Source organism: Nycticebus coucang, chromosome 6 (assembly GCF_027406575.1).
Source record: "Nycticebus coucang isolate mNycCou1 chromosome 6, mNycCou1.pri, whole genome shotgun sequence".
Classification (NCBI taxonomy): domain Eukaryota; kingdom Metazoa; phylum Chordata; class Mammalia; order Primates; family Lorisidae; genus Nycticebus; species Nycticebus coucang.
The window spans coordinates 46589636-46613517 of record NC_069785.1 but is presented as its reverse complement, the minus strand read 5'-3'; the positions used below and the strand labels follow the sequence as shown (position 1 = coordinate 46613517).

The window sequence follows — 23882 nt, the reverse complement described above, 5'->3', positions numbered from 1 at the left end:
GAAAATGTTAAGCATTTGCATGAGGAGTGCTGATCTTTTTGAGGTAGTTTCTCCCACTCAGCAAATGGTACATTTTTGAGTTCAAAATGCTATATTTAACTAAATGCTTATGTGTTTTTGGTGGTATTTTGTGGTATCTCTGTTAACTATTTAAATCACTTGACATTAGAATAAAACAGAAGAAATGCTTTAAAACGTTTGGGAGGGTCTGGATGCACAGTGGCTCACACCTGTGATCCCAACACTTTGGGAAGCCAAGGTGGGAAGATAGCTTAAGGCCAGAGTTTAAGACTAGCCCGGGCAACAAACAGACTCTATCTCCATAAAATTTTTTAAAAACTTAGCTGGGCATGGGCGGCGCCTGTGGCTCAAGGAGTAGGGCGCCGGTCCCATATGCTGGAGGTGGTGGGTTCAAACCCAGCCCCGGCCAAAAGTCACACAAAAAAAAACTTAGCTGGGCATGATGGTGTATGCCTCTAGTCCCAGCTCTTTGGTAGACTAAGGTGGGAGGATCATTTGAGCCCAGGAGTTGGAGGCTACAGTGGGCTAGTGAGATGTGATGAGGCCACTGCACTATAGCCTGGCCCACAGTGTGAGACCCTATCTCTTTACAAAAAAACAAAAAACCTTAACAGGAAGATTGTAAAGGTCCACTTGGAATTATATGATATTTTCATGACTAGGAGAATATTAAACAACTTTGATTTCGTAGCCACTGCAAGGTATATTAGATATGCTCTAATATTTATATATACATAGATATAGAGAGATACACCATTATATATTTACCTGAGGTTAACCTGCAGAATCATATCTATGAGCAGGGTTAATTGCTATTAAATCAGTAATAACAATAATAGATGTAGTCTCTGGGTGGCACCCGTGGCTTAGTGAGTAGGGCGCTGGCCCCATATACCGAGGGTGGTGGGTTTGAACCTGGCCCCAGCCAAACTGCAACAACAAATAGGCAGGAGTTGTGGCAGGTGCCTGTAGTTTCAGCTACTTGAGAGACTGAGGCAAGAGAATCACCTAAGCCCATGAACTGGAGGTTGCTGTGAGCTGTGACACCACGGCACTCTACTGAGGGCAACAAAGTGAGACTCTGTCTCTAAAAAAAAATAATAAAATAGATGTAGTCTCTAAAATAGAAATGGTTACAGTGCTGTTGGCACTAGGCTAAATGCTATACATTATCTCATTTAATCTTCTCCCAAACTCTATGACAGGGGTCCTCAAACTGCGGCCCGTGGGCCACACGAGGCGGTGTGATTGTATTTGTTCCCATTTTGTTTTTTTACTTCAAAATAAGATATGTGCAGTATGCATAGGAATTTGTTCATAGTTTTTTTTTTAAACTGTTGTCCAGCCCTCCGTTTGAGGACCCCTGCTCTATGTGGTGGTTATTCCCATCTCTATTTCACAGATAAGGAAATTGAGACTTTGACAGAGACTGAGTACCTTGCTTAAGGAACACAGCTAATAGGTGGTAGAGCAAGATTTAATTCTGTGAATTTATGTCTGTCAAACTTATGTTTGATTCTAGAACCCACATTTGTACACTTATAATAGAGAATATTTGTGTGTGTGTGTGTGTGTGTGTGTAGTAAAGACCAGGAGTTCGAACAGAAAATTTATTTTTGGTTCATATCATTGAGGCTGGCTTAGACACAAAAATGTTTTCTTCAGAGCTGCTGGCAAGAAAACAAATTTAAGAACTGTATTTTTAAGGTACCTATTCTGAGACTATTTCCTTGTCCTAGCCTCTCTGTAGTTGTATAAAGGTTTTTAAACCCCTCATTAAGGCTCAGTGCTTGTAGCACAGTGGTTACGGTGCCAGCCACATACACCAAGGGTAGTGGGTTTGAACCCAACCCAGGCCAGCTAAACAACTCCAACAAATAAATAGCCGGGTGTTGTGATGGGGGCCTATAGTCCCAGCTACTTGGGAGGCTGAGGCAAGAGAATTACCTAGGCCTAAGAGTTTGAGGTTGCTGTGAGCTGTGACACCATAGCACTCTACCCAGGGACATAGCTTGAGAGTCTGTCTCAGAAAAGAAACAAAAAAACACTAGGTTTCAAAATTTAGTTTGAAAATGCTAAAAAAATTTTTTTTTGTAAAAATCAATAAAACATAAAGTATCTTCAAGTTCAAGTATGTGTTAATCTTGTACAGAGTTGGTAAAATGTCATCATGGTAGTAAACTTCAGATAATTCTCTAAAATTTTCCATTTCTGGGTAATAAGGAATATGTACACAAGACTGGGAGTATTTTGTGTTATATTTACTTTTAATTTCAAGATTTCTTTTTTAAGAGCTGGTTATCACCTGAGCGAATATGGTTGTAACTGTTTGTCTTATCCTGTATGTTAATCAGAGAGTTTTTTTCTTGTTTTGTTTTGTATACAGACTTAGTCCTGAAAATTGTCCCCTTTTGGGAAAAAAAGAGTTACACGAAGTGCACCCTTGGTTTGAATTTTTAGTTCAGTGTCGACAAGTTTCTGGTAATTTAACAGGTATGGATATAACTGTATTAAACACAAAAACTTTTCTTTGGATAAATAATTGGTCTGTTGAATTGCTGAACTCTTTGAATAAATCATTTGGCTGTAGTCAAATATCTCACTGTAATCATCTAGGTTCATGCTTTACTTAAGATCAAAAAGGTTATCCTCTTGTCAGCCAGGAAAACCTCAATCTGGAGCAGAGAACATCTGTTGTTTCTTTCCCCCCGTCAGCCTTGTGCTTGGCTCTGTTTGGGTTTCTCTCCTGCCAGTTTATCACAGATTGAATTCTTGCCTTCTGGTAGATTGACACCCCTTTTCCATGAAGAGTAGTCTGTATTCCAGATGGCTGTTTTGAATCTTTTAGTAAGGATCTTTAAATGGAGTGAAAAGAAATCAACAGTTTGTGTGGGATTTTTGTGTTCTCTGTAATAGAGCTGCTGATGGAGTCTTGCCCTGGATATAATGAGACAGAAAGTCCCTGTTACTCCTTAGAACTTAGCGGTACAATCCCAGAGATGTGGGAGTGGGGACAAGCTGAACAAGTAAACAGGGCAAGGAACAGGGCAGCCAGTCTTTCAGTCACATGTAGTATACGGTTTTTCTCCAAATGGAGAATTTTTTCATAGTGTGGGTTTTTTTGTTTTGTTTTGGAGTGTTGATTATAAAGTAATAAATGTTCATAGTGGAAAAAAAAATTAGAAGCCATAGGCAAATATCAAGAAGGTACCACTGCCATAGCCTAGCTAGGTACACAGGAACATAAGTACCCACATGTAACCGTTGGTAATATTTTAGCATATTTTGATCCAGTTATCTTGGTACTTTTTTTTTAACCTAGTCTATGTATTTCATTCATCCAACAAATAGCTCTTAAATTTCTACCTTAAGACAGACTACTGTTAAGTACTATGGATATAAGAAACATCTGTTTTTGCATACTGTTTTTGTAATATTAGAACATAAGAATTTTCCAGCATTCTTAGAGAAAATGACCATTTTAAATGTCTACATAATATTTTATGTTGGTATCCTTTACTTTGCTTTCATTTTTTGACAAGATTTCTCAAATTTTTTTCTATTATAAATAGTAGTCTTGAATATATGTGATCGTAAAATTTTTGTCCTTTGAGTTTTTGTTTTGTTTTGTTTTTTAGTAAAGATGGGTTTCTGGATATAAAATTATTGGATCGGGGCGGCACCTGTGGCTCAGTGAGTAGGGCGCCGGCCCCATATACTTAGGGTGGCAGGTTCAAACCCAGCCCTGGCCAAACTGCAACAAAAAAATAGATGGGTGTTGTGGCGGGCGCCTGTAGTCCCAGCTACTCAGGAGGCTGAGGCAGGAGAATCATGTAAGCCCAAGAGCTAGAGGTTGCTGTGAGTCCTGTGACGTCATGGCACTCTACTGAGGGCGGGAAAGTAAGACTCTGTCTCTACAAAAAAAAAATAATAATAATAATAAAAATTATTGGATCAATGGCTATACATGTTTTGAAACTTCTTTCTGTAAGGCCATATTGCTTGCCAAGGGAGTTTTACCAATTTATCCCTAAATCCTAGTCTCTATTCTCTTGACCACTTCTAATGCTTGATAATTATTTTTTAATTATTACTGATTTGATAGATAATATATGGTATCTAATTTAATTTGCATTTCTTTGTTGTAAATTATATATCTTTATGTGTCAGGCACTTATATTTCCTACTTTGTAAATAGGTTCTTTTGCCCATTTATCTGTTTGAGTCGATTTATCCATTTATGTGTTTGACATTGATTTGTATGAGCTCTCTTTCAAGGACATTAATGCTTAGGTTGTCATTTGTTGTGGTTTGTTCCTCTAGTTCGTTGTTACCTTTCAATTTTTTTGTTTGAATGGAAGTTTTTATGTAGACAGATCTTTCATTTTTTTCCCTTTGTGATGTTTTCCTATTGCTTTTAAATTTAGTCCTTCTTACTGTGGATAGAGTTAAATTTTTCTTTCTCAGAATATTGTAATTCCTAATTAGAATTTATCACTCTCAAGGAGAAAAACATAGTCTTTTATTTTCCAGATCCCAAACTGATCTTTCACGCTAGCCTTGCAAATGCTCAGATTTTGATCCCCACCAATCAGGCCAGTGTAAGCAGTATGCTGTTGGAAGGACATACCCTCCTGGCCCTTGCTACTACAATGTATGCTCCTGGGGGTGTCAGCCAGGTATGGATAGAATTTTGTGACAAATAGGACTGTTCTTTAGCAATATTAGCTATGGACTGTCTAGATCTCAGTTGATATTAGAATATAACCACTTTTAGGCGGCATCTATGGCTCAGTGGGTAGGACGCCAGCCCCATATACCAAGGGTGACGTGTTCGAACCTGGCCTCGGCCAGCTAAAACAGCAGTGGCAACTGCAACAAAAATAGCCGGGTGTTGTGGTGGGCACCTGTAGTCCCAGGTACTCGGGAGGCTGAGGCAAAAGAATTGCCCTAGCCCAAGAGCTGGAGGTTGCTATGAGCTGTGACGCCACGACACTACTGAGAGCGACAAAGTGAGACTCTGTCTCAAAAAAAAGAATATAACCATTTTCAAGTGTTTCATTAAAAAGCATAAAACAAGGATGAATTTAAAATTTTTCTATCACATCTTAAGTCAAAAGAGAACAGATACATTGTACAAAGATTCCCTTTAGTTCATTTTCTAATATTCCAGATTTGTTTTTAGAATGGAGTCAGACGTGATAGCACATGCCCGTAGTCCAGCTGCTCATGAGGCTGAGGCAGAAGGATCACCTGAGCCCAGGAGTTCAGCCTTGCAGTGAGCTGTGATCATGCCAGTGCACTCTAGTCTTGTACAGAGTGTTTCTAAAAAAACAAACAAAAAAACACTTTTATTGAGGGATGTAGTGACCTAGTGGAAATTTGCCCATCTTTGCTTTTTGAAAATTTAGTGTGCCTATTTAGAGGGAACTTAAGAATGCCATTTAGTATATCTTACACTCTAAAGTTTCTTACTGATGCTGGCTTAATTTAATGCCACCTTTTTTAGGTTGTTGCAGTGTACTTTAACTTACACAGTTATTTCTTCCTCCATTTTTAATCACTTGTTAGAAATTAAATCACAGAATAATTTCAGAGTTGAGTGACAGACAAGTTATCTAGTCATTTTTAAATGTTTTAAAATATTTACTATATAACATTAAATTCTGTGTTTAATATTTATGTAATTTAAACGTTACAGTAATAGTCTTTTTTCAAACAATTTTTCCACATACAGCTTGAAAACCACTGATCCAGCTCACCATCCTAATTTTGTAGAGGAAACTGAGGGCTAATATTAAATATTTAATTTAAGGTCATAGAGCTGGTTTGTCTTAAAATCAGAACTAGAACTATTAACTTTTGACTACATGTCCAGTGCTATTTTCACTACCACATACTCTCTCAAGCTAATCTTGTTTCAGAAGGTTCTTTTGAAAAAAATTTTTAAATTTTGAGAAGGGAAAAGCATTTCTCTCCACCCTATTAAAATGTCTGTCTTTTTATTTAGGTTGTTCAGAATGAAGAAAATGAGAACTGTTTGAAGAAAGTGGATCCCCAGCTGCTGAAGATGGCGTTAACTCCTTACCCCAAGCTAAAAAGTGCTCTCTTCCCACAGTGCACTGCTCCGAATGTCCTACCACCTGACATTACACTCTACCACCTTATTCAGGTACAGTATTTAGGTGTATCAGTCAGAGTTCAGGCAGAAAAACAACTCTAGGTTTAGGAGGGCATTTAACATAGGGAATTACAAAGTGTGATAGAAAGGAGAAGCCAAGTGTGGTAGTAAGAAAGCCCCAAAATTAGCAAAACAGAATGTCATCAGCACCCGTAGGCTGCAAGAAAGTGATGGTATTAGAACCTAGAAGCTAGAGCCATCTCTAATAGCTAAATTTGCAACGGGACATAGAATGTAGGCTAGGAATGTGGAGGATTCCAAACAGCCACTACTCCCTGCTGCTAAACCTTTCTGACTAACTTGACCTTAGTCCAGGATTTTTTTCTCTGTTGTTAATGTTGCTCATCTCATTCCTTCAAGCACTGCTCAAGTTGTCTTTTTCTTTCCTGCCCTAATTCATCTTATCACATTTACATAGTAAGGTTTTGTAGCCTTTCAGCCCTCTTTCCTTTTGATTGATTCTAAAAACATTTCTGAAGCTTGTTTTATAATTCATTCTGCTTCTACCAAAAGAGAGGAGACTTTGCAGAAAGTTTGACATAAGCAGAGTCTTTAAAAAGAACATAGCCAATTCAGTTTTTATTAAGATAGAAAGATATGTTATTCTATTTTGTTTTTAGCTGTATTAAAAAAATTACATCCCGAGCGATAAGATCTTAAATAGCCTTGGAGAAGGGAAGCAGACAACCTCTGAAATCGTTTTGTATATTTTGTTTACTTATTTTAGAATCAGTAAACTTCTCTATTTGACTTTTCCCCTTTTCAGTCATTATCGCCCTTTGATCCTAGCAGATTGTTTGGCTGGCAGTCCGCCAACACACTAGCCATAGGAGGTAAGTAATCATGGGTACTTCTTGCTTCAGAAGCATTTTAGCAATGCAAGTCGTAGAAGTTAACATATGTAGAGCAATCCAGTTTTTTCACTACTTTTTATTTTAAAAATAAAGGTGGATCCCAATGGGTAACACTTTCCATGAGACTGTATTAAAAACACATTGTGAGGGTGGTGCCTGTGGCTCAGTGGGGAGGGCGCTGGCCCCATATACCGAGGGTGGCGGGTTCAAACATGGCTTGACCAAACCGCAACAAAAAATAGCCGGGCATTGTGGTGGGTGCCTATAGTCCCAGCTACTTGGGAGGCTGAGGCAAGAGAATCCCCTAAGCCCAGGAGTTGGAGGTTGCTGTGAGCTGTAGCGCCACAGCACTCTACCGAGGGCAATAAAGTGAGACTCTGTCTCTAAAAAAAAAAAACAAACAAAAACACATTGTGAGTTAAAAGTCAATGTATTAAATTACTATGTAAAGTGGTGCTATTCTAGTACTGTATTATTGCTGTTCTTGCTGGGTAGTGCAATGTGTACCTATTTCTCCCTTTCCAAAAATCCCTCTTCAATTTCAGTGTGTCATAGAAGTTGACAGGTATCAACCACACCCATAATTTTGGGAGACTGAGATGGGTGGATAGCTAGGGCTGAGAAGTTTGAGACCAGCCTGAGCAAAGTGAGACCCCTGTCTCTACTAAAAATAGAAAAATGAGCTGGGCATTGTGACAGGTGCCTGTAGTCCCAGCTACACAGGAGGCCCAAGAGTTTGAGCTATGACACCAAAGCACTCTACCTAGGGTGACAGAGTGAGACTTTGTATCCAAAAATAAACAAATAAATAAAGAGCATAGGTGTTATGGCTCTGCCATATAATAACTGCATGACCTTGTGCAGCTGATTTAACCTATCTTTAGTTTCCAATAAATTAAGGCTAAAATATACAGGATCCATCTCATACCGTGAGAATGAAAGGAGGCAAGGCATTCAGAAAGCTCTCATATAGTGAGGGCCAGATGCACACACATCGATGTCCTCTATAGACCATAAAAATTTCTTTCATTCTCGTGCTGTTCTTGAACTGTTTTTTTTCGGTTTCTCTTTTACTTCTGTGCTAAGGATTTGCCTTTAATATCATGTTACTTTCGGTGGCTCAGTCTATATTATTCTAAATTAGGCTTTGCATTATTACTTTGCACTTAGTATGCAACCCCATAAGTATTTAACATATATAAAAATAAATTTTTCAGTATATCCACATTATAAGTTCAGATTTTGATTTGTTGAAAATAGCATTTATTGCATGGACAGAGAAAATCCCTTTCTAATCTCAATGAAGTTACTAGAAAGTGGACAAAATCCTCTGTCCTGTTACAGTAGATCCAATTCCATCACGTAGCTGGCATCTTGACCTCCTCTGGTAGATTGCATGCTCTGCCAGGCATAGAAGGGAACAGACAAGTTGAAGGCATGTTCCATGCCTGGTTTGTAGAAATTTAGCTTAGTATATTTTAGTTTATTTTAATTTAGTTTAGTATAAGAGAGTATTTCTTTCACTGGGGCTAGAGTGCAGTGGCATCATCACAGCTCACTGCAACCTCAAACTCCTGGGCTCAAGTGATCTTCCCGCTTCAGCCTTCTGAGTAGCTGGGACTACAGACATGCACCACTGTATCCAGTTAATTTTTTTTTATTTTTTATAGAGGATCTTGCTTTTACTAGGCTGGTCTCAAATTCCTGAGCTTCAAGTGATCCTCCCGCTTCAGCCTTGCAAATTACAAGAGTGAGCTACTGTGCCTGGCCCTGGTTTTTAAGTTTTAGAACATGCTTGAGGAAATAAAGTATAAAATACATGAAGCAATTATCATGAAAACATAATACATATTTATAAAATTGGAAAGTTGTATTTAACTAGAATGTGTATTTCTTTTTTTCCAGAAGACTTCCTGGTGATTTGGCTTCTGTAGCAGGCCAGAGTAAAATTTCCTTTTATTTTTATTTTATTTTATTTTATTTTTTGGAGACAGAGACTCACTTTGTCACCCTGAGTAGAGAGCCATGGCATTATAACTCATAGCAACCTCAAACTCTTGAGCTTAAGCAGTTCCCTTGCATCAGCCCCCGAGTAGGTGGGACTATAGGCACCTGCCACAACACCCAACTATTTTTGGAGATGGAGTCTCACTCTCGCTCAGGCTGGTCTCGAACCTGTGAGCTCAGGCAATCCACCTGCCTCGGTAAAATGTTGTTAGGTAGAATTTTCTCTTATACAGTCTCCACACTAGGCCCTAGCCTGCTAAAAAAAATTTGTGGTATTATTTGAATACTCAAGTTCGCTCATTTAGCACCTGTTAGTGCTATACACCTCAGCAATATATTTAATAAGTAGATGATTGGCCCTGTATGTAAATAAATTTACCAAAATCACTCTGATCTTACAAAGAATACAGATAGGATCATATGACAAGTTTTTAATCTCAAAGTTTGAGTATACAGTAAGTAATAGCTTTTTAAGATGACAGATACCTGTCAGGTCTTCGAGTCTTTGGGGAGAGTGGGGGAGAAACCAAATCACAATGTGAAAGTCCTTAAAATTTCATGGGAAGATAAAACTTTATTGCAGAAATAAGCTTTGACCTTTGAAAATAAGAACAGATACACTGTTTTGAAGAACTGTGCCTGGAACCAGTTTAAAATGTTATTTTCTCTTTGTCTTTCTCTTTTTCAATAGGTAGTAAGTGGTTAAGAGGCAATTAAAAAGTAACACTCGACATAAGTGGCTATTTCATTCTAACTATAGTTGGCCCTTCATATCCATAGGTTTTGCATTTAAGGATTCAACCAACCTCAGTTTGAAAATATTCAAGGGAAAAAATCAATAAAAAATAACAGTACAATAACAGAAAATATATAGGTAAAATACAGTATAGTATTTATATAGCATTTACATTATATTAGGTATTATAAATCTAGAGATAATTTAAAGTATACAAGAAGATATATATAAGTTTTATGCAAATACTATGCTATTTTAAAGGGATATGAGTGCCCATGGATTTTGTTATCTAGAGGTATCCTGGAACCAGTCCCCTACGAATATCAAGGGACAACTATACTCACATTCAAATATCTTTTGACTTTGGATTTCTCTAAAAAGAGAAAATATTTTTTTTCTGCAATTTGCTGAAGCACAGAGGAACTTTAAACTTAGCTACTCTGCTGGTCTTAGAAAGATTGTTCCATCTTGTGGATAATAAGGTGTTTATAAGGTGTTTCATGAATACATAATCAAAAAATCAGTGATAATAAAAGGAAATTATGGGAGGTTATTAATGAGAAAAATAAATTCTTTTCAAATTATCTGTTGGACAAAGATACAGTGAGTTTGCTTTGGTGAATAGAGGACTCATACAAATATGTTAAGAAGGGATTTCATTGTGGCTTGGCACCTGTAGCTCAAGCTGCTAAGGTGCCAGCCACATATACCAGAGCTGGTGGGCTCAAATCCAGCCCAGGCGTGCCAAACAACTACAACCAAAAAAAAAAATAGCCGGGTGTTGTGACAGGTGCCTGTAGTCCCAGTTACTTGGGAGGCTGAGGCAAAAGAATCATATAACCTGGGCGGTGCCTGTGGCTCAGTGGGTAAGGCGCCGACCCCACGTACCTAGGGTGGCGGGTTCAAACCCGGCCCCGGCCAAACTGCAACCAAAAAATAGCCGGGCGTTGTGGCGGGCGCCTGTAGTCCCAGCTACTCGGGAGGCTGAGGCAAGAGAATCGCTTAAGCCCAGGAGTTGGAGGTTGCTGTGAGCTGTGTGACGCCACGGCACTCTACCGAGGGCCATAAAGTGAGACTCTGTCTCTACAAAAAAAAAAAAAAAAAAAAAAAGAATCATATAACCCTAAGAGTAGGAGGTTGCTGTGAGCTGTGATGCACAGCACTCTATCCAGAGTGACAGCTTGAGGCTTTGTCTCAAAAAAAAAAAAAAAGAAGGGATTTTGTTGTATAATGAAGCTTTATGAATGAATTAAAAAGCTCCTTTTGCAGATTAACAGATTTTACAGCTAAAGGGTTATTGATTATTGTCATTGTGAACTTAAAAAATAAGCAAATAAAGAATTAACAGTAAGGGGCGGCGCCTGTGGCTCAGTCGGTAGGGCACCGGCCCCATATACCGAGGGTGACGGGTTCAAACCCGGCCCCGGCCAAACTGCAACCAAAAAATAGCCGGGCGTTGTGGCAGGCGCCTGTAGTCCCAGCTACTCAGGAGGCTGAGGCAAGAGAATCGCTTAAGCCCAGGAGTTGGAGGTTGTTGTGAGCTGTGTGAGGCCACGGCACTCTACCAAGGGCCATAAAGTGAGACTCTGTCTCTACAAAAAAAAAAATAAATAAATAAAAATAAATAAATAAAGAAAGAAAGAAAGAAAGAATTAACAATAAGGATGGTTTGGGCAGCGCCTGTGGCTCAGTTGGTAAGGTGCCAGCCCCATATACCGAGGGTGGCGGGTTCAAACCCGGCCCCTGCTGAACTGCAACCAAAAAATAGCTGGGCATTGTGGCAGGCGCCTGTAGTCCCAGCTACTTGGGAGGCTGAGGCAAGAGAATCGCTTAAGCCCAGGAGTTGGAGGTTGCTGTGAGCTGTGTGACGCCAGGGCACTCTACCGAGGGCCATAAAGTGAGACTCTGTCTCTACAAAAAAAATAAAAAATAAAACAATAAGGATGGGTCAACCGACGCAAATCAATAAATGTAATATGCATTAACAAAATGAAAGATGAAGTGCTGGATTATAGGTGTGAGCTACCACACCTGGTCCTGTTTTTTTTTTTTACCATTGGGAAGTTAAATTTTCCATGTGCCGATGTGAAATTAATAATGGTCATGTGCAGAGGATTAATATTGCTTTACTCCCCCCCCACCCAGATGCATTGAGTCATCTCCCACATTTCTCTAGCCCTGACCTAATTAATAAATATGCTATAGTGGAACGTCTGAATTTTGCTTATTATCTACATCATGGACGGCCATCATTTGCATTCGGTACTTTTCTAGTCCAGGAATTAACCAAGAGCAAGACTCCCAAGCAGCTGTGAGTATTTAAAATATAATTGTATGTTTAAAATATAATTTGTATGCTTAAAGAAGACATATCCAGCTCAGCGCCTATAGCACAGGGGTTATGGCACCAGCCACATGCACCGAGGTTGGCGGGTTTGAGCCCGGCCTGGGTCAGCTAAACAACAATGACAACTACAATAACAACAAAAAAATATAGAGTGCCGGCCCCATATGCTGGAGGTGGTGCTAAAAACCGCAAAAAAAAAATAGCTGGGCACTGTGGCAATCCCAGTAGTCCCAGCTACTTGGGAGGCTGAGGCAAGAGAATCGCTTAAGCCCAAGAGTTAAAGGTTGCTGTGAGCTGTGATGCCACAGCACTCTACTGAGGGTGACATAGTGAGACTCTGTCTCAAAAAAAAAAAAAAAGGGACATCTGTTTAGTATTTTACACATATATTGAAAATTTATTGAAAACATGCCCACAGTTAACAGTGATTACATTTTGAGTGGTGATTTTTCATTTGTGGTTTTCGGTGGCATTTAGTGTGTGTGATTTTTGATAACAGAAAAAAATATTAAAATTTTTAAAAAATATTTCAGAATTAAATGAGAGCTTATCAAGGATTAGCAGCAGTTACTCTAAAGAGAATTCTAAAATTAGAAATGAATTCTGTATTTAAGATCATTCTTTTATAACTCAAAAAGCACAGAATTGGGAAGAGTATTTGCTATAATAAACAGCTAAGTATAGATTTACTTTATTGGTTTTGTTTTTATAATAAGAGACGAATATTTTACTATAAAAATGTATTGAAGTAGTTCAGAAAGGTGAAAATGGAAAATAAAAGTCCCTCAGTCTCCCATTCCCATTCTACATAGCAAATAAAATTTCTTGTATATCTTTCCAGAAATTTTTCTATACATATAAGAGGCATCTTTAAAATGTGCTTTATGAAAACGTAAATTTGGGCAGTGCCTGTGGCTCAAAGGAGTAGGGCACCGGCCCCATATGCCAGAGGTGGCAGGTTCAAAGCCAGCCCCTGCCAAAAACTGCAAAAAAAAAAAAAACAAAAACGTAAATTTAAGTGGCATTAATATTCTTGGTAGTTTGTGTACGTACTTTATCAGATCTCAAGTTGGCAGACTTTCAGAAGTTCTACTTCATGTCTTCTGGATGAAGGTAGAAGCAAGAATAACTTGGACTATGATTAGGTGTTTTAGGAGAAGGTAAATCTAGGGGAATGTGGGGTTATGGAGCCAGAAGATAACTGAAAAGCTACCAGGAACCTAAACAGATGTCAGCAAAAGGGAAGGGGGAGGAAGCCAAACTCACGTGTATGACACTCTGTGTATCACTGATGTAATTGTATTTGCTTTTCCATTTGTTTGTTCCTGAGAAACAATTTGCACGTGTTGATGTGGTTTTGATTCTTTTCTTTTTCAGGATCCAGCAAGTAGGCAATGAAGCCTATGTTTTAGGGCTCTCCTCTTTCCATATACCTTCAGTAGGAGCTGCCTGTGTCTGTTTCTTAGAATTGCTTGGCCTTGACAGCCTCAAGCTCAGAGTTGATATGAAAGTGGCCAATATAATTTTGAGCTACAAGTGTAGAAATGAAGATGCTCAATACAGCTTTGTCAGAGAGTCTTTAGGTACAGCATCTTTTCTTTGTGTAATTTATTTTATTTAGAGGTGAATTGGTCTAAGGCATTGAATTGTGAGTGGCTGGGAGGAAATAATTATCTTCTTGTTTTTATCTTTTTCTTGTGTATGTTCTTTATCTTATTTTGTTGGGCACTTTAATTGGGTACTGCAATGGCCCTGGGCCATACTGTCCAAACAGAAAAACTCATGTTTTGACTTATTCTCTTGACCATATTTTGTTGTGCATGTTTCATACAGCTGAAAAACTGCCCAAACTGGCTGATGATGAAAAGGCAACAATAGAAGAATTGCTCATTCTCTTAGAAGAAGGTGTATGGAATAGCATCCAGCAGCAAGAAATAAAGAGGTTTGTGAGTTGCAGTCCCTGTCTTTTTCAGCATGCTTACTGTGCCAACTGTGTTTGCCTAGTCTTTGTTTGGATACCTCTAGTGTTTTCACCAAAATCCGTCCTGACTTATTCATCCAGCATATAGCAGAATTTACTGATCCTGTTTTCTTTAGTAAATGGATAATGATTTTAACTGCATCTCATCATCAGTGAAAAGAGGGGGAAAATAGGGATTCCTCTTTAGGTATGGACTTACCAAGAGATAGGAGTTTTGTCCCCTCCTCTGCCCTGCAGATGAGGGATTGGTCTCACAAAGTTTAACCAGTGTCCTTAATTTTTTTCTCTTTACTGTATGTCAGTTGATAATGGAAGCCAAGGTGACTATCCACATAAACACCTCTCCTTACACATTCAGGCTATCTATTCTCTATGTATCCCACTAGGGCTGAGCCAGTCTCCCCACCCTGGAAAACACTATTCTTCTATCACTGACTTTATTTTCAGTAATAACTTGCTTGCAGCAGGAACATGGGCCCCTATTGAGGAGGCCCACGCACCTACCAGGGCTCTGAGTACTTTAAAGTGAATCATGAGAGAGAATATGTGCTCAGAAAATTTCTTGAGTTATGACTTTCCCAGTTCTTCTAAGGCTATACGTAGCTAGTATAAATAGGTACTTGGTTGATGATTTGGGGAAGGAATGAATCATGGCAGTATACCAGGCAAGCTATTCTGCCTTATGGGTGAAAGAGTCCATGTTTTTCAAAGTAGTCTAATAAATTTGGTATTTGTTGAAAGCCTTTTTAGAGACTGTGGTTAAATTTGTTTAATATTTACTAATTTTTTCAGTTTAAACTAAAATTGTTTTTTAGTTGTTTTTAATTTTTAAATAATACATGTATAATTTTGTACCTTTTTTTTAATATAGAGACTAGTCAAACCCAGTAGTGAGAAGGGGAAAAATAGTAGAACAAGGAGTTCAGTCTGTAACTGATTGTGAACAATAGTTGAGATAACTCACTATTTTTGGACCAGCAACTAAAGTTCTCTACCACCCTTACCCCTAATTCTAATTATAGGTTATCCAGTGAATCTAGCAGCCAGTGGGCCTTAGTGGTACAGTTCTGCAGGCTCCATAAAATGAAACTGAGCATGTCTTACCTTCAAGAATGTGCTAAAGCAAATGATTGGCTGCAGTTTGTTATTCACAGCCAACTCCATAACTACCACCCGGAGGAGGTAAGTCACTGATTTGATAGCTGGAATACTTCTCAGAATAGTGTTCTTTCTGTTGTATTGATATAGCTCTTAGTTGATATGATACTGTCATTTTTACTAAAATTTCAATGGGTTGGCAACAAGCAAGAACTAATCATTAGCACTGAAGAGCTGAAAAATTTTTTTGACTCCTCACTGAGTATAGAAATTCATTCAAAAGCGACAGACAACTTTGTGAGAAAGAAATAATTTTGCCTGTACTTTTTTCTAACATGTTCAGCTCCAGCTGAAACTGAAAGTTGAGTGTCTATTTTAATCATCTTACATAATTTTTAGGTGAAATCCCTTATCAAATACTTCAGCCCTGTCCTGCAAGACCACTTAAGACTGGCTTTTGAGAACTTGTCTTCAGTATCCACCTCCAAAATGGACAGTGATCAAGTCTGCAACAAGTTGCCCCAAGAATTCCAAAGGAACAATGAAGACATGACAGATTTATTTGAAATTCTACTCTGGTGCTCAGAGGAGCCAGATTCCTGGCACTGGCTCCTGGCTGAGGCAGTGAAACAACAGGCCCCTGTCCTCAGTGTCTTGGCCTCATGTCTCCAGGTGAGGATCATGAGAAGCCTAAATTAAGGACCCAGAGAACAGTAGAAAAAAATGGTGAAGAACAGGAAAGACTAATAATCAGAAGTGGAGTGGCAAAGATGGTGAAACACCAGCATGTGTTTCCAAGGTCACTACAACTTTTTTACGTTTCTAGATTAGGCGCTGGACCATTTAGTGTATTTCTTTGTGCTTTGACATCCAGTAAACTCAAGTGGTCAGAGCCTTGGTTCTGGGTTGGGAGACCCAAAGAAGGTTGCTTTTGGTGGACTGACCACCACTACTTCTTAGTGTTTTCTTTGGCAGGGAAGAGAGATGTTCCAGATAGTCCCTGAATCAGCAGATCAGTGGAAGACAATCTTACTATTTTATGCTTAGTATCTCCCTGACTTCCACATATATCCCTGTGTTCTTGGCCTTTTGTTACCACTTGGTGCAGAACAATTTGAAATAGTCCTTTGGTTACTCATGTTTGAATTCAGTTACTGTTTGAAACCCTTTCAAGCCATTTTATCTAAGTGAAATGACTTATTCTAAACAGGAAATAATCCATCGTTAGCATTTGTACATTTGTCAGGTAATCCAGGCCTAGTTGTTATTTTATTTTAAAACTTTCTTGTCTAATGGCAGGATGCCAGTGCTGTTCCTTGTCTCTGTGTTTGGATTGTTACTTCTGTGGAAGACAATGTTGCAGCTGAAGCAATGGAACACATTCAGGGCTCAACAGAGGCCCATACCTGGGACCTTGAGGACCTTTCAATCATCTGGAGAACATTATTAATAAGGCAGAAGAGCAAGACTCTCACCAGAGGTTTCCAGCTTTTCTTTAAGGTATTAATAGTAACTTCATTTCTTTCCAGAGTTAGAAAGGTTCCCTTGTATATCCCTCAGTGGCCTTTTCTCATTCCCATCCCTGGATTTTATTTAGCCAACAACAGACGCTGATGGTAATAGAACTACCATTTATTCATCGAAGTGCTTTTGATACACTATTTTGGTCAATATTCACAGTAATCTCATGTGAAGTTAATACCAGAAAGTGGGTTTTATCCTTATTGTATAGACCAATAAACCAAAGCTCATAGAACTTAATTAACCTACCCAAGGTTTCAAAGTACTCTGAGTAAGTGGTATACTTATAGTTCAGACCCACACTTTCTAATTCAATACTCCTATTCTGACAGACCAACTCCCATGGAAGCAATAAAATGTATGGTCAATGCCACAGGCAACAAACAAGTAAGGTAAGAAGGTCAGTGGAGCAAGGATCCAGGAGTGTCTGTTACAGATGTCATGGTGCCACCTAGTGGAATGTCTCCTGCCTATGTGCAGTGGATCAAGTATAGAATACACAGAAAATGGATTGTTGAGCAGGTATACCTGGCCTGAGTATCATTTTTCCAAAAGGAAAAGAAAATATAAATTTAAAATTTATTTTTAACATACATGATTTAATTCTGTATAGAATAGGGCTATTACTAATTATATTTAACATTCTCTTATTTGGGATTACTCATTGAGGTAATATTAAGTTGAGGATTTTATAATTTTTGTAATTTTATTTGAACTCTTCCATAAAGGATTCCCCGCTGCTATTAATGATGGAGATGTATGAACTATGTATGTTCTTCAAGAATTATACGGAAGCCAAAGCTAAACTTCTGGAGTTCCAGAAAAGCCTTGAAACTGTAAGTTGGAATTATAGTTCTTTTTATATTGGTCTGAAATTGATTGGCATGGCCTTTTATCTGCTAATAGTTGGGATAGGGCAGCGGGAGAATAGTAGTTATGTGGTATGTTCAGACTAAATCATTTGTACATTCCAGAATTGGGGGGGCCAGAGCAGGAGTTGCAGTGATCTTACTTACAGCAGCTTATCAGTTGCCCTGAGCAGATAGGTTTCATGGTATGTACCAACTGTGATCAGTGTCCTGGTGCTTCAGCCAAGCTCACTGGGAATGGAATTCATGGTGTCTACTGTGGACACTAGAGAGAAAAGTGGTGGTACCAATAAGCTTTGGTTTATTTTGCCAATCCAAGTTAGCTCCAGCATTATCAAGCATGAAAGGTATTTAATACTTTATTCATTGTGAGAAAAAATAATGTTTTTTTTCATCAGCACTCCTGGTGGTCCCTATGCAAACAATACAGCACTATGTGGCCAATTTTAGGCTTTACCTATTCACATGCTCACTTAAGGTCTGTTTATCATGTTGAGCTCAATCCTGTGAAAACAAAAGAAGTTGAAAGAGAGGGAAGATCCTTTAGTCCTAGTTGGGATTTTTAGCATTTTTGCCTTTTCTGCCCCAAAAGGACTATGTGATAAATGAGACAAAAGTATATGCCAATTCTACTCAACAAATACATCACAACACAACCTCAGTACAGGCTTTTGTCCTCAGTCCCACTGGTTTTAACTGTGATGAATATTTACAAATTATATAGTTGAAAATACCAAATTAGTTATTTGACTGTGCCTGGGGTTCCTAAATCACACACACAAAAAATAGGCATGAGATTTCTTCACCCTCCATTTCTTCTATCACCCTCTATGACTCGGGTCCTCCCAAGTATCTTCTTCTTTTTCTTGCCCCTGCTCTAGCCTCCTACAGAGGAGCTAGTGCAGCTGCTTCCATCCTTGCCTCAGCCCTTTACTTCTATATATTAAGACCAAAAACTAATATCCTAATCCCAACTAATTTTAATAGGGTCCCACAGGAGACTCAAACAAAACAAAATACAAGAAGAGAAGTATTTTTTTTTTTTTTTAGAGACAGAGTCTCACTTTATGGCCCTCGGTAGAGTGCCATGGCATCACACAGCTCACAGCAACCTCAAACTCCTGGGCTTAAGCGATTCTCTTGCCTCAGCCTCCCAAGTAGCTGGGACTACAGGCGCCCGCCACAACACCCGGCTATTTTTTGGTTGGGGTTTGAACCCGCCACCCTCGGTATATGGGGCCGGTGCCTTACCGACTGAGCCATAGGCACTGCCCAGAAGAGAAGTATTTTTAAAAAGAATTAGAAGTATTATAAATTTTCTTCTTCTAAAAATCAAAGTCCAGAAAACATTCAGTAGCAATACCTAGGTAGGAGCTCGGCGCCTGTAGCTCAAGTGGCTAAAGGCGCCAGCCACATACACCAGAGCTGGCAGGTTGAAATCTAGCCTGGGCCCACCAAACAACAACGACAACTATAACCAAAAAATAGCTGGGCATTGTGGTGGGCACCTGTAGTCCCAGCTACTTGGGAGGCTGAAGCAAGAGAATTGCTTGAGCCCAGGAGTTGGAGGTTGCTGTGAGCTGTGATGCCATGGCACTCTACCCAGAGCGACAGCTTGAGGCTCTGTCTCAAAAACAAACAAACAAAAAAAAAAACAATGCCTAGATAGGAATAGTAGTTAATAAGGAGCTGACTTCCAACATTTGATCTTTTTCATACTAATTCCCTTAAATACTTTGCAGTGAGGGAGAGGCTTCAAAGCAAAATAATCTTCTTTTAAGGTAATGGGCAAGGCTTTTGGAAATTTAAGAGAGGAAGCTGAGAAATTGACAGAGAGGGACCATAAGGCAGAGGAAAGAGAGTAGAGAATGAAATTCCAAGTAGGAATAAGGAAATAGCAATAATGTGACATAGGGTTTGATAAACCATTACTTAAGATTTTGGCAGGCTTGGGCAGTCTGTTGAAAGGAATATTGCACTTCTGAAATCAACATCACAACCAAAAGCCCTCTTTGCGTATTAGACTTACCTTTAGAGTGACTTTTGTAAGTGTAATCAGAAGCATACAGGAAGTATCCACCCAAGACTAAGGCCTAACCCTGCACTAGGCACAAAACTAATGAATTAGAAGTTTCTGGTGCCTTTCAACATACATTTTTTTTTTTTTTTTTTTGTAGAGACAGAGTCTCACTTTATGGCCCTCGGTAGAGTGCCATGGCCTCACACAGCTCACAGCAACCTCCAACTCCGGGGCTTAAGCGATTCTCTTGCCTCAGCCTCCCAAGTAGCTGGGACTATAGGCGCCTGCCACAACGCCCGGCTATTTTTTGGTTGCATTTTGACCGGGGCCGGGTTTGAACCCGCCACCCTCGGTATGTGGGGCGGGCGCCTTACCGACTGAGCCACAGGCGCCGCCCAACATATTTTTTGAAACCAGTGAGTTAAGTTTATTTTCCACCAGTATTTTTATGATTATGTTGTGTGAAATCTAAAGTGAACTGTGAAACTATAGTGACTAATAACCAAATATTATCTTCCAAAAGTAATATGAAGCCAGGGGCCAAGGTAAAAATCTAGAATGAAATAATGAAAGAAGCATTATGTGGGAAAGAAGCCACTACTTCTCTTGTTCTCTAAAATGGGCATTTTCCTGTGGTGTCTTAATACCTTTGCCATACCTACTTATAGAAATGTAGCCTGCTACTTGAATCATCTTCCTATTAATATTTTTAGCATTTGATTGAAATGATATAAATCCAGGCTTCTTAGCTGAGACCCTTCTCTAGCAAGAGTGTAAATTATAAGCAAAGTAGTAGGACCACCTCAGTAATGTTAAGCAAGTCTTTCTAAGCAGTCTTCATATGCAAATTTATTTATTTATTTTTGAGACAGTCTCACTATGTTGCCCTCGATAGAGTGCTATGGCATCACAGCTCACAGCAACCTCAAACTCTTGGGCTTAAGCAATTCCCTTGCCTCATACTCCCAAGTAGCATATGTGAATTTAAAATCTTCTGGACTAAAGTCAAGGCCTAGGTACCTCTCTAAAGAAGCCGCTCAGTGAAATACACATGGTTAATTGCATAGCAACTCACAGGGCTATTAATTTGACAGTCACTAACTGAGGGAACTTACATTAGTTAACCTCTCAGTTAGCTTTCAGTCTACAGGACTCTTGCCATCTATGACTTTCACCCACATAGCTCTCTGCACTGGAGCTTTCCATAAAGAGATGAAGTGCAAGGCTGCCAAAGAGAGCTTGTTTTGGCCAGTTCTACAAGCCCCCTTATCAATTCTATCATTTGGAAAAGACCTAAATAAATATCCCCTTTTGTGATGGGAGATAACTTTGAGGGAATTTTGGCTTTCTTAGAGTTTCCCAAATTTGGAGGGTGTTTTGTTGTTGTTATTGTTGTTGCTTTCCAGGCAGAGTCTCACTCTGTTGCCCCGGGTTAGAGTGTTATGGCATCAGCTGAACTCACAGCAATCTCAGACTCCTGGGGTCAAGCAATCATCCTGCCTTAGCCTCCTAAGTAACTGGGACTACAGGCAGCTAATTTTTCTATTTTTAGTAGAGACAGGGTCTTGCTTTTGCTCAGGCTGGTCTTGAATTCCTAAGCTCAAGTAATCTTCCCATCTTGACCTCCCAGAGTGCTAGAATTACAGGCGGTGAGCCACCGCACCCAGCCTCCAGATTTGGAGGTTTTGATTTGTTATTCCTGTGAAACCACTTTCCTTGAGCTTCTCTTTTTTTTTTCCATAGTTTGATATGGCAAGCACAGGGGTACACCCCGTGATCCCTGCTACATGGCTAAAGGATCAGGTGTGTTTCCTTTTGAAGTTCATGCTACAGCAGTGTAAGACCCAGTATGAGTTGGGAAAACTTTTACAGCTGTTTGTTGGAATAGAGCATCTCTTCTCTGAAGGTAAGAAGTCCTTACACTTTTTTTTTTTTTTTTCTGAGACAGAGTCTCATCTCACTCTCTTGCCCTTGGTAGAGTGCCATGGCGTCATAGCTCACAGCAACTCAACCTCTTGGGTTAAAGCAATCCTCTTGCCTCAGCCTCCTGAGTAGCTGGGTCTACCTACCGGTGTCTGCCGGTATGCCGGGCTAGTTTTTTGGGGGGTTTTCTCTTTCTATTTTTAGTAGAGACAGGGTCTCACTCTTACTCAGGAGGATCTCAAACTCCTGAGCTCAGGGCTCAGGTGATCCACCTGCCTTGGCCTCCCAGAGTGCTAAGATTACAGGCATGAGCCATCGTACCCAGCCAGCTTTCTTAATCTTAAAACTCTTTTAGAAGGGAAGTTAGCAAATTAAAATGCATATGATACACATTATATTTATAGTCCATAGCTAGGTGTGATGAAGTTACAGGTAACTTCAAATTGTGGTTAAAATATTCAAAACATAGTATAACTGCATAAAACATAAATAATACAGCCAATCCTCTTATTCTAAGCAGTTATCAAATAGCCACATTTCCCAATGCCTAGCCTCTACATTATTCTGTCCCTATCATTCTCTCTGGAAAGCAGCTTAAACATGTCATCATTGCTTAGGGTTCCTACCCTGTTTCAGGAATTAGCAATTCATTCTGAAAGTTTCAGAGTCAAATTTCGCTTATTTTTTGGCAGATTCCTCCAGATGTCGGCTATCTTAGAGAGTCTTAGGTTGTTGCTGAATGAATCAAACCAATATTGCCTTACTACTATCTTTTTCACATTAGAGAATTTCACATTTTTATTGAATGATAATGTTCCTTTATAGTAGATTCTGACATTTTCACTGCTAGGGTTATTTTTTCACACTTAAATTCACAGATGTTCATGGCGAGCACAGTAGCTTAAGTCTATAATCCCAGCACTGTGGGAGGCTGAGGCAGGAGGATAGCTTGAGCCCAGAAGTTCAACACTGGCCTGGACAATATAGTGAGAACTCATCTTTAATTAAAAAAAAGAAAAATAATATGTTCAACAGGAGAGCTTGGATTTACACAGAACATTGATAGAACACAGAACACTTAGTGCCAAATATTTAGTAGGCTATGGGTCCGATGATTGAAAAGAAAGTGGGTTGTTTCCAAAATACAGTGGCTACAAGATGGTAGTTGTCAGTTAATATGCAGATTGAATGATAGGTGATAGGTCCTTTTAATATATAGGCGGTTTTTATTGATATTTTTCAGAAATGAGTTTTCTGTTTGCCATAGTTAATCTATCTTTGAATAATTACAAGGATTGACTACATTGTTAACCAGTACTATAATACTTTTTCTCATATAAGTAATCAGTTATTTCTATTTTTATAGGATATTTGTATTGTGTGTGTTGTATGTATAGCAATGTATGTGCTTAGGGAATAGAAGTATGTTTTGTTTTGTTTTGTTTTTGTAGAGACAGAGTCTCACTTCACCGCCCTTGGTAGAGTGCCATGACGTCACACGGCTCACAGCAACCTCCAGCTTTTTTGGGCTTACGCAATTCTCTTGCCTCAGCCTCCTAAGCAGCTGGGACTACAGGTGCCCGCCACAACGCCCAGCTATTTTTTGGTTGCAGTTTGGCCGAGGCCGGGTTTGAACCTGCTACCCTCGGTATTGGGGCCAGCGCCCTACTCACTGAGCCATAGGCCCCACCCAGGAGTATGTTTTTTTAAAACCCCTGATTTATATGATGTCGGCAAAAAATACCCAGTACGTCCATATTGGAGGAGAATTTTTTTTTTTTTTTTTTTTTGCCGGCGCTAGGTTTGAACCCGCCACCTCCGGCATATGGGACTGGCGCCCTACTCCTTGAGCCACAGGCGCCGCCTGGCAGAGAATTTTTAAAGTCACTAAGGATAATAATTTCCCAGGGATGGTTGGTGCTTGTGGCTCAAAGGAGTAAGGAGCCGGTCCCATATGCCAGAGGTGACAGGTTCAAACCCAGCTCCGGCCAAAAACTGCAAAAAAAAAAATTCCCAGAGACATCAGGAAGAGCTCAGCTGGGTCACGCAGATAGATGTTAGGAGGTACAAGTGACACTCCATTCTGAATATGATGACTATATTATAGCCTAGGCTATTGGCCAGCTGCAGTTTCAACTGTCCTATGAATTCTGTGTCTTAATCCACATAATGCCCACATTGAATGAATAAAGGACCAATCAATCAATCAATCAAACAAATTTGACCAAGGTAGGGGAAAAATCCAGAAAGAAGTTGGGACTACCTGAGAGAATAACTAAAATCTTTCCAAGGTTACTGTGTTTATTATATAGACGGCTGCTGAC

At 39.4% G+C, this 23882-nt stretch overlaps 1 protein-coding gene and 1 pseudogene across 4 annotated transcripts in view; one reads left to right on the top strand and one right to left on the bottom strand.

Moving 5' to 3' along the window:
- The window catches only part of LOC128589234 (glutamine synthetase-like), a 159103-nt pseudogene extending 147828 nt beyond the window's left edge, over positions 1-11275 (bottom strand).
- SPG11 (SPG11 vesicle trafficking associated, spatacsin) overlaps positions 1-23882 on the top strand; it is a 91820-nt gene that overhangs the window by 48384 nt on the left and 19554 nt on the right. For 3 of the 4 annotated variants that reach the window (XM_053596189.1, XM_053596191.1, XM_053596192.1), the window contains 13 exons: positions 2408-2514; positions 4555-4700; positions 6032-6193; positions 6969-7035; positions 11945-12110; positions 13524-13729; positions 13980-14088; positions 15150-15309; positions 15625-15897; positions 16525-16725; positions 17079-17138; positions 17475-17582; positions 21379-21541. In XM_053596189.1, coding sequence (XP_053452164.1) covers positions 2408-2514; positions 4555-4700; positions 6032-6193; positions 6969-7035; positions 11945-12110; positions 13524-13729; positions 13980-14088; positions 15150-15309; positions 15625-15897; positions 16525-16725; positions 17079-17138; positions 17475-17582; positions 21379-21541 — 1928 coding nt within the window. The remainder of the gene's footprint in view (positions 1-2407; positions 2515-4554; positions 4701-6031; positions 6194-6968; positions 7036-11944; positions 12111-13523; positions 13730-13979; positions 14089-15149; positions 15310-15624; positions 15898-16524; positions 16726-17078; positions 17139-17474; positions 17583-21378; positions 21542-23882) is intronic. The other variant, XM_053596190.1, reaches the window with a different exon arrangement.